The sequence below is a fragment of the Agrilus planipennis genome, unplaced genomic scaffold, assembly GCF_000699045.2.
Source record: "Agrilus planipennis isolate EAB-ADULT unplaced genomic scaffold, Apla_2.0 scaffold16, whole genome shotgun sequence".
NCBI classification, from domain to species: domain Eukaryota; kingdom Metazoa; phylum Arthropoda; class Insecta; order Coleoptera; family Buprestidae; genus Agrilus; species Agrilus planipennis.
This window is the reverse complement of record NW_020438946.1, coordinates 1299046-1309726: the sequence shown is the minus strand read 5'-3', so window position 1 is coordinate 1309726 and position 10681 is coordinate 1299046. Positions and strand designations below refer to the sequence as shown.

The window sequence follows — 10681 nt, the reverse complement described above, 5'->3', positions numbered from 1 at the left end:
ATAATTTATAAAATTTTCAAAAAATAAAAAATTTTTAAAACAAGAGCAAAGACCGAGGCAAAGAATAAAACGCAAATTTTTTCCTAACTTCTTAAATTTATTTAAAAACCATTGCTGTTAAAATTTGTGCACATTCCCTTCTAAACCAGGCCATTTGATTACATCGCACCCCGGGCCAAAATCTTCAATCCGGCTCTGTCGGAAACAACACTTACGTTCCACCTACATTATATAAGGCTTCCTCATCTTGAAGAAATTTACACAATAAGAGTGAAGCATAGGTGTTGTTTGCATTAACAAAATATTTGATTAAAAATAAAATAATTAGAAGTGGTCTGTATTGGATTACGCCAGGATTCGTTTTCAGCAAGTAGATATCCACACAAGTGGACCTTGTTGGAGTATACGTAATCCTAAAATGTAGCATCGTACTACAGATGGCGCTCACTGGGCCATTTGTAGTATTTTCTAAAATATTTTATTGTTAGCCCCTAACTTAGTTTTGATTCCTATTATATTGCATTTCATTATCAATATAACTTTTCAGTTCTTTAGATGAGGGTGATTTATGACCTCTAAAACACCACTTTTTTTTGTCAGCAATGTTTACAATGTACATGAGCCTTTGTTTTTTTTAATTAATGTGACAAAATTTACATAAATCATATCGTTGAACCTTAATTTATTCATACGGTACTCTATTTGAAGACAGTAGATTATGTCATTATTATTTTATGTTTCACATACTGCTAGTCTCTTATGTACCTAGATATTTCCCCGATTGTTAGTTACTTGGTATTATTTCTGTTTTACAGTAATTGTGTTGAAATCAACGTTGTTATAGCAACTATTAATATTTCAAAAAAAAAAGGTTCGATCGGTTATATTTTTATTTGCGTTTCTTTTTAAAAATGTAAAATAAGCAGGACAATTAAGTACCTGCAAGATTTGAATATTTTATTATTTATTAATATTAGATACTTTGCTAAATTACAAGTAAGGGAAGTTTTGCGCCCAAATACTTATATTACAAAATAAATAATAAATATCTAAAGCCTGTGTAAAGTGTTATTTTGCTCTTCATATTTTTATGTGATTCAATTTTCTCATCCAATCTTGAGTGTTTTTGTCATTATTATGTTATAAAGTTAGACAGTTGAAGTCCCAAAAATCCTTTGTTGTAAACCCACGTTCTTCATACAAATAAAATAAGTATTTGAAAAGCTTTTCTTCTAACACATTGTTAATTCACTAACAGTTTTTTAAAACGAATCAACCAAGTCAAAAACGGACTTATAGACCCATAAGAATTTTTTCTAGATAAAAAACAGCATATACAGTGTCATTGTTTAAGCCATTTAGTGTAGGAATAGTAGGAAAACAGCAAAAAAAGTGAAATTTACTTATACCAACGTAAATAAGAGCAATACCAGTACACTTCGTTTGTGTTGTCTTTTCCTACTATAACTTTATAGTCCTAACGTTACCTAACGAAGTAAATGTGTGTAGTAAAAATTTATAGTGATAGTAGCTTTCGTCCAATTCTATTGGCAAACTTGCAGACAAGTTTAAAGGCAGAAATTTTTAGTCTTGCTTAATAACAAAATAATTAAGTTAATTGAAACTTAACTTGTGTTTTTTATTTGCATTACTTCGAAATACTTAAAACAATAGTTTTTCACAAAAGTTCAAATTTAGTGTTTTTAATATCACTATCGTTCTTTCCACAGATTTCCCATCATGCCATGGGGGTCAATTCCGTTGTGCTAATCAGCTCTGCATTCCCGCTTCTTATCATTGCGATGGTCATTTTGACTGTACCGATAACTCAGACGAACAAAACTGTACAGCTATTGCTTGCCCCGACAACCGATTTCTTTGCCCAAGGGGAACCCCCGATGGAAAACCGAAATGTATTGCCAAATCGCAATTGTGTGATGGTAAACGCGACTGCGCAGATGGAGCAGACGAAGAATCTGCTTGTTGTAAGTAGAATATTATTAATTTAACTTTGATTTTTTGACATATAAATACCTAATACTAATTTATTTATAAGTACCTGAGGATGTTTCAGTAATTGTAGCAAAAAGCCTTAGGAATAAAATTTACTTATGTCACTTTTTTGTTTGCCACTATTGGTAGATTTAATCTAAAGATCTGTACTAAAATGAGCAACACTTCTCAACACTGATTAAAAATTATTATTTTTCATTTCAGCTAAACTGTCATGTCCATCTCTCGATTGCGAATACAAATGTCAGGCGTCGTTAACAGGAGGTGCATGTTACTGTCCGGAGGGTAGAAAATTGGCGTCAGACAATCGCACCTGTGTCGATCGAGATGAATGTGCGGAATGGGGCTACTGTGATCAAATCTGTTCCAACACCGATGGCAGTTACGTTTGCTCGTGTGCGTCCGGATACGTCTTTAAAAATAAGCAAAGATGCACGGCTGTGGATACCGAGGCTCTCGAAATATATTTCGTCCATGAAAAGAACGTTTTCAAAATGAATAAGACTGGAGAAGAACTTAAAGCTGTTGCTAATACGACAGGTGCTAGCGGACTTGATTATCACTATAAGAAGAATTTGTTGTATTGGACTGATATCAAAACTAGAAAGGTAAGTGTGTTCTAATTAACATATTCAAGTTTTTCTTCAACCTGTTCCATTTCTCCATTTTACAAACGAGGGAAAGATCCAAATAGATCTTTTTCCACATTACAACACTACTATTGACAGTACAATCCATTTGTAGAAACTTACATTGTACTTTATTTTTTGTTCCTTTGAAATAACTTTTATTTATTTACAGATTCATTCCCAACAACTTATGGGCCCAATTAGCAATCCGCCAATAGTTAGAGAAGTAGATATTACACTCCCAGGTACCTGGTCACCAGTCGCAATAGCAGTTGACTGGATAGGAGACAAACTGTATGTTGCAGACTCTGTAGGTCAAAAGATAGACGTATTCGAATTAACAGGCAGATGGCATGCCATCGTCCTCGGTTCGAACCTGACCAATCCTGCGGATATAGCACTCGATTGTCTAGTCGGATACATGTTCGTAGCAGACAGTTCGCAAGTTCTCAGAGCCAATATGGATGGCACCGATCCTCGTGCTATAGTATCTGAAGCGGCATACAAAGCTTCAGGAGTGGCTTTAGATCTAATAGCGAAACGTGTTTATTGGTGCGATTCACTGTTAGACTACATTGAGACTGTTGACTACGATGGACAAAACAGATTCTTGGTTGTACGAGGACAATCTGTGCCAAATCCATCTAGGTTGGCTTTGTTCGAAACTAGAGTGTATTGGACTGATGGAACCAAACAAGGAGTTATGTCAGTGGACAAATATGACAAAGATAACAGAAGTATCTTGTCCATTTACAGAACGAGAACAATCAGAGATCCCAAAGCAATCAAAACCATACACAGACTAAACCAACCCGCAATTAGTAACCCTTGCGGAACAAATAACGGAGGGTGCCAAAGTATGTGTATCATAACGCATACACCATCAGGTTTAGGTTATCGGTGCGCTTGTAACATTGGTTGGAAGTTGAGGTCTGATGAATACAGCTGTGATATTGTGTCTGAATTTCTACTCTATTCCCAGCAAAGGTTTATCAAGGGAAAGGTGCTGGAACCCGTGGTAGGGGGTTTTAGTGATTCAATGTTACCCGTTGTATCACGTAGAGCAAGATTTGTGGGATTAGATTTCGACGCAAGAGACGAGCACATTTACTACTCCGACGTTTTACAAGACGTTATTTACAGAGTTCATAGAAACGGAACAGCTCGCGAAATTGTTTTAGCTTCACAGAATGAAGGCGTTGAAGGATTGGCAGTTGATTGGATGTCAAAGAATTTATATTACATCGACAGCCGTAAAGGTACACTTAACGTCTTGTCAACTAGAAACGTAACTTATAGAAGAACTCTATTGAAGAATCTGAAAAGGCCAAGAGCTATTGTCGTCCATCCTAACAAAGGTTATATATTTTTCTCGGAGTGGGACAGGCCAGCCAACATTTCTAGGGCACACAGCGACGGTACAAATTTAATAGTTTTTAAGAATGTTACGCTTGGTTGGCCGAATGGATTGGCTATCGATTTTGATACTGATCGACTGTATTGGTGCGACGCGTTACTCGATCACGTCCAACATTCGAAATTGGATGGAAGTGACATTAAAACGGTTAACTCGAGACTTATAAGACATCCCTTCAGTATTGTTATATTCAGAAATTACATGTACATCACCGATTGGAGACTGGACGCTATAATCAAACTTAACAAACTGACAGGGCAAGAAGAAGAAACGTTAGTTAAAGAACCTCAAACTAATCGACTATATGGTGTAAAGGTGGGTGTATTATCATCATTTCATTGCTTTAATTTTTGTTTTTGTGTATGTTTTATTTACGTTATTAGATATACAGCGATCTAGAACAACGTGTAGATACGTTCCATCCATGTTGGAACAATAACGGGGGCTGCAACAAATTGTGCTTTGCGGTTCCAAGGAACGATTCGAATGGATTAATGTCCAGATGTGGATGTCCTTATGGGGAGCGTTTGATGGCAGATGAGAGGACCTGTCAGCCTGATCCAAACCATGAACCACCGGTGCAGGCCTGTCCTAATCCTTGGGACTTCACATGCAACAATCAGAGATGTATTCCAAAATCATGGGTTTGTGATGGTGATGATGATTGTTTGGATAATAGCGACGAAGAACAGAACTGCACCAGTAAGTATTCAGATCACTATTAATTTTTTTACCCGAACATAGAAAACATTAAATTGTATTGAAAATTACAAAACGTATATATTATGATAAATTGTTTTTTTCGTTTTTAGAGCCTACTTGCGCTGCTAACGAATTCCAATGCAAATCAGGTCGTTGTATTCCAATTATATTTAAATGTGATGCCGAAAACGATTGTGGCGACTTTAGTGACGAAACGGGCTGTGTTAATGTCACTTGTGGCTCAGTACAGTTCCAATGTGAGAACGGCAGGTGTATTCCAAACACTTGGAAATGCGACTCCGAAAACGATTGCGGCGACGGATCTGACGAAGGGGATCATTGTGCGGAGAAAACGTGTGCATACCATCAGTTTACTTGTCCAAGAACTGGTCATTGTATACCACAAAGTTGGGTCTGTGACGGCGATGACGATTGCTTCGATAAACAAGACGAAGAAGACTGCCCACCTGTTACCTGTCTACCGTCCCAGTTTAAATGTGCCGATTTACGACAGTGTGTACAAGAAAGTTATAAATGCGACGGTATTCCTGACTGCAACGATGGAAGTGACGAATTCGGTTGTCGTAAGTAACCAATTACCAATAGCAATGGCAATTTATCACATTAAATAGTCTACTTTTTTTAAGAAAAATAGAACTTTAACTAGCTCGTTCAAGTACTAACTAATATTGAATCTTCTCCTTCAGTGTTCAACTGAAAGTACAGAATGAATTACTGATTCTAAAATTATATAACATTCGCAAATATTGAGTTATGAATGACATAATTCTTTTTATTAGCATCAATTGCTCCTAACCAGTGCAACAACGAGAAACAGTTTCAATGTCAGTCTTCTGGAATCTGTATACCAAGATCATGGCATTGTGATGGAACACCGGATTGTGATGACAGGTCTGACGAACCTGAATCATGCGGTCAGATCGATTGCGCTCCCAACTTTTACAAATGTGATAATTCAAAATGCGTCTTTAAGGTAAACAAGTGTACATTGGTTATTTTTATTTTAACTGTTAGTAATTAATTGGTCTTTATTTTAGACGTATATATGCGATGGTAAAGATAACTGCGGAGATGGGTCCGATGAAAGTTCAAAGCACGCTTGCAAGAAACCACCATTTAGATGTCCCGACGGTCAATGGCCTTGCCCAGGCGTCACTGAACGTTGCGTCAATCTTACTAATGTTTGTGATAGTAAACCTGATTGTCCAAATGGTGCAGATGAAGGCCCAGGGTGCGATTTAGCACAATGTTTACATCAGGGCGGTTTGTGCTCTAATGGATGTAAGCAGACTCCCGTGGTAAGCAACATTAAACTCCGTAATAATCATATTAAAATAATTTAATTTTTTTTTTGAGACATTTATAACAAATATATTACTGAAGCAAATGTAAAATACTTTACAGCATTTTGTCTTAAACCTTTGAAATAAACTAAAAGATAATAAATTATTTTAGGGTGCCATTTGTACTTGTCCAAAAGGTGAGGTATTAGGAAATGACAGTTTCACATGTGAAGACCTTAACGAATGCGACCCGCCTGGAGTATGCTCTCAAACTTGCGTTAACACTAAAGGTTCCTATTTCTGCGAATGTGTTCCTGGTTACTTATTAGAAAGAGACAAGCATTCTTGCAAAGCTATAAGTAAGATTACAATTACAGTAGACTTTAACAGGTATGTTATTACTAATCATTTCGTTAATTCTCTGTTACAGATCATAGTGCTGCGTTCCTAATTATTTCGAACCGTCATTCCATCTTGGTGGCCGACTTGAATGAGCAGGGTTTAGAACGAGTTCCTATTATAGTTGAAAATGTGGTAGCCACAGCTTCAGATATGCACACTGGCACCATTTATTGGTCGGACATGAAGTTAAAGAAGATTTCAAAACTGGACAGGAGCAGTCAGCCCAAAGATGTCATATCAACAGGACTGGATCTCGTTGAAGGATTGGCATTTGACTGGATTGGTAAAAATATATACTGGCTGGATTCCAAGCTAAATACGATTGAAGTTGCTAGAGAAAATGGATCTAACAGGATAGTGCTTTTAAAAGAAAATATCACGCAGCCTAGAGGAATGTGTTTAGATCCTAGCCCTGGGTATGTTCTTGTTGAATTGTATTTAAATTTATTAGCAATTGTAACATATATTTTTTATTTAGTGCCCGCTGGCTGTTTTGGACCGACTGGGGAGAAAATCCTCGAATTGAAAGGGTTGGAATGGACGGCACAAATCGGTCAATTATCATCAATTCGAAAATATATTGGCCAAATGGTTTGACATTAGATACCGCTAACAAAAGAGTATATTTTGCCGATTCAAAGCTAGATTATATCGACTTCTGTAATTACGATGGTACTGGACGGCAACAAGTCTTGGCAGGAAGTCACTACTTGCTTCATCCACATTCTCTTACTCTCTTTGAAGATACATTATACTGGACAGATAGACAGTTAAACAGGGTTCTTTCTGCCCACAAATTCAAAGGTAAATACTATTTGGAAATATGGTTTTGATTGTTTCAAAAGGAAGAAAATGAACGTTCATAAAAAAATACCTGGGATTTTGAGACCGAACCGTGATAGTGTATATACCAAAATTCATTGTAGGGACAAAAACTCCTGCAAATTTGACTATTGACGCAACACATGTTATTGACATAAGCCTCCTAATTTTAAATGACCTTAAATGTAGAGAATAATGAAAGGAATAACATCTGATTTTTACAAATACATCCATTGCTTTCTCATAATTAAGAAATTAATATGCTCAAAACTCAAAAGTGTAATTACCAATTATTTTATCTTCAGGTGATAACCAGTCTGTTGTTTCACACTTAATTTCTCAACCACTGAGCATTCACGTCCATCATCCGTCACTGCAACCCATTTCTGATAATCCGTGTGAGAAACAACCTTGTCAACAACTATGTTTATTATCTCCTTCTTCATCTTCCGGATATTCCTGCAAGTGCAAACCAGGGTATAGAATCAATGGTGGAAATTGTGTCGAAGAAGAAACTGCTTTCCTCATGCTTATGCGAGGATCACAAATTATCGACATTTCGCTGACACCAAATGACAAAACTTCAGGATTTCTTACGCCAATTGTTGGTGTTGATAATGGTTTACAAATTGATTACGATCGGAAAACTGATACCATATTTTGGATTGAAGGAAAGGAAGATAGCGATGAAAATGTAAGTCACTTAAATAAAATTTGCAGTGTTTTGTTGTCTAATGGTAATAAAAAAAAATCGCTATTGTTACTTTTAATTATTGCAGTGTACAATTTGGACAATTCCTTATGGTGGAGGAAACAAAACTCAATTTCTTGGTCAAGATTCAGGTATTGTTGGTTCACCAGCTGTCATTGCTTTCGATTGGGTCGGAAGAAATCTTTTTATTGGTAATCGTTTGGCAAGTAATCTTGAGGTAGTAAAAGTTGACGGCAAAGTTAAGCATCGCTCTGTAATCCTCGCCAATGACGGTAACGCTACATCCGTTGCGAAACCAAGATCAATGTGTTTGGATCCATTGGAAGGAAAAATTTATTGGACAGATGAAGGAGGATTTGGTGTACCACAAAAAATTGGTAAAGTCAACATGGATGGTACAAAATCTGTAGTTCTCTTAAATAATGTAGAAAGGCCCGAAGCAATCACAATAGACTTGGAAAATAAAATTCTTTACTTCAGTACACAATATCCCCCCGAAGTCATATCAATCGATGTAAACGGAAATAATCGTAAAAGTATCTTAAGTGAAGAAGATGGAATATCAAAACCTAAAGCATTAGCCGTCTTAGACAAAAGATTATTCTGTCTGGATCCCATTTATGAAAAATTGTTTAGAGTAGATTTGCCAACTGGAAGTCATGCAAGAAATATAATTGAAAATGAACCTGATCTAAAAACATTTACCGTTTTTAAAAAGAGACAGTTAATCGCTCATCCTTGTTCAGCTAATAATGGAGGCTGTGAACAGATATGTTTGCCAAGCGATGGTAAAACTCGTACTTGTGCTTGTAGCATTGGATACAAAAAGGAAAGCGAGACAAGTTGCACACCATACAGCACGTTTGCAGTGGTTTCTCAGCTAGACATGACACGCGGTTACAGCTTAAAGGATAGCGCAGAAGCAATGGTACCAATAACAGGCCCTGGTCATCACATCTTACACGTTGACGTTCATTATCATGACAACTGGATTTACTGGGTTGAATTCAATCGCGGCCCTTGGAACGGCATATTTAGAATCAGACCTAATGGCTCAGAAATACAACCAATTATAAAAGAAGGCATAGGAAGTAACGGAATCCGTGGTATTGCTATCGACTGGGTTGCTGGCAATCTCTACTTTACAAACGTCTTTCCCCACGAAAATTATCTGGAGGTATGTTGGTTAAACGGCAAAAACCGTAAAGTGTTAGTTAAAACAACTGCGGATGCTCCCAGAGAACTTGCAGTAAATCCTGTAAAGCGTCTGTTATACTGGATCGACTATGGTCAGTATCCGAGAATAGGAAAATCTTTCCTCGACGGTTCCAATTGGATTCCTCTTGTTACATCCGGAATTAGTAACCCCAGAGATTTAACAGTAGACATGATAACCAACGACGTCTACTGGGTCGATTCAAAATTGGATACAATTCAAAAAATTTCTTTCAATGGTGGCAATCGTCAAATCATTCGGCGGAACTTGCCTAATCCAATGGGTATCGCAATTCATAAAATGGAGGTCTACTGGGTAGACAGAAACTTGCAAACCATCTTCAAAGCATCAAAATTCATTGGAAATACAAGTTTACCCACTCGTGTCCGAAACAATTTACCGAAACTTCGTGACATTGCAATTTTCGCCATTGAAAATCAAACTCCAGATGATAACAATCCTTGCTACAAACTTGGAAACGGCGGTTGTGAGCAACTTTGTTTTGCACTACCTGCCGATGCGCCATCTGGAAATAATTTAGGATATAAATGCGACTGTGCAACAGGTCAATTGGCAGCAGATGGTCGTAAATGCGAATTTGTTAACGAATATCTCGTCTTTACCACAAGAACCGAAGTAAGGGCAATAAGTCTGGACGCTTCTGTTACATCAATACCATTCAACCCAATTACAAATCTGACTAATGTAGTTGGAATCGATTTCGATTATAAAGATCAACGACTTCTGTTCACGCAAATCAGACCATGGGCAAGGATTGCTTCGATGTCATCAAACAATCCGACGTCCACTGACGTCCATAATATTATTAATAAAGGAATAAATCCTGAAGGGATAGCATATGATTGGACACAAAAGAAAATCTACTGGACCGATTCGTCGAACCACAGCATATATGCGATGAATATGGATGGAACCGATTTAGTGATGATTGCTAGAGTTGAGAGACCACGTGCAATTGTAATTGATCCTTGTAATGGTACTTTGTTCTATACCGACTGGGGGAAATTCGGAACTTCTGGAAAGATTTTCAGAACTACAATGGCCGGTTCTTTGAAAAAAGTTATTATAGACAAAAACTTAGCGCAACCCTCAGGATTAGCCATCGATTATGATGACCAAATGTTGTATTGGACAGATGCTGTAAGAGAGAAAATTGAACGATCCGATTTAAATGGGCAAAACCGAGAAGTTTTAATAGCTGCAACAATTTATCCATTCTCCATTACCGTCTTTGGAAGGCATATTTACTGGACCGATTTACAATTGAGGGGAGTATACAGAGCGGAAAAATACACTGGTAAGTCACAAATGTTTTAATTATAAAATCTACAATTGCTTTTTTTATTAGATTAGAGTACATAGAAATAATAATACATAATTAATAAATAGGAATAAAATAATTGATAACAACAACATGTTTCTGTACGCTTATTAAAAATGTTT

The 10681-nt window shown here is 36.8% G+C and overlaps 1 protein-coding gene across 1 annotated transcript in view; it reads left to right on the top strand.

Annotated features, from left to right (window-relative positions):
- LOC108744658 (low-density lipoprotein receptor-related protein 2) overlaps window positions 1–10681 on the top strand; it is a 189889-nt gene that overhangs the window by 169710 nt on the left and 9498 nt on the right. Inside the window, exons 5-16 of the mRNA XM_018480528.1 lie at window positions 1731–1985; window positions 2218–2621; window positions 2815–4374; window positions 4443–4761; window positions 4872–5345; window positions 5562–5755; window positions 5820–6080; window positions 6238–6424; window positions 6496–6883; window positions 6946–7271; window positions 7595–7983; window positions 8069–10535. Of these exons, the coding sequence (XP_018336030.1) occupies window positions 1731–1985; window positions 2218–2621; window positions 2815–4374; window positions 4443–4761; window positions 4872–5345; window positions 5562–5755; window positions 5820–6080; window positions 6238–6424; window positions 6496–6883; window positions 6946–7271; window positions 7595–7983; window positions 8069–10535 (7224 nt within the window). The remainder of the gene's footprint in view (window positions 1–1730; window positions 1986–2217; window positions 2622–2814; window positions 4375–4442; window positions 4762–4871; window positions 5346–5561; window positions 5756–5819; window positions 6081–6237; window positions 6425–6495; window positions 6884–6945; window positions 7272–7594; window positions 7984–8068; window positions 10536–10681) is intronic.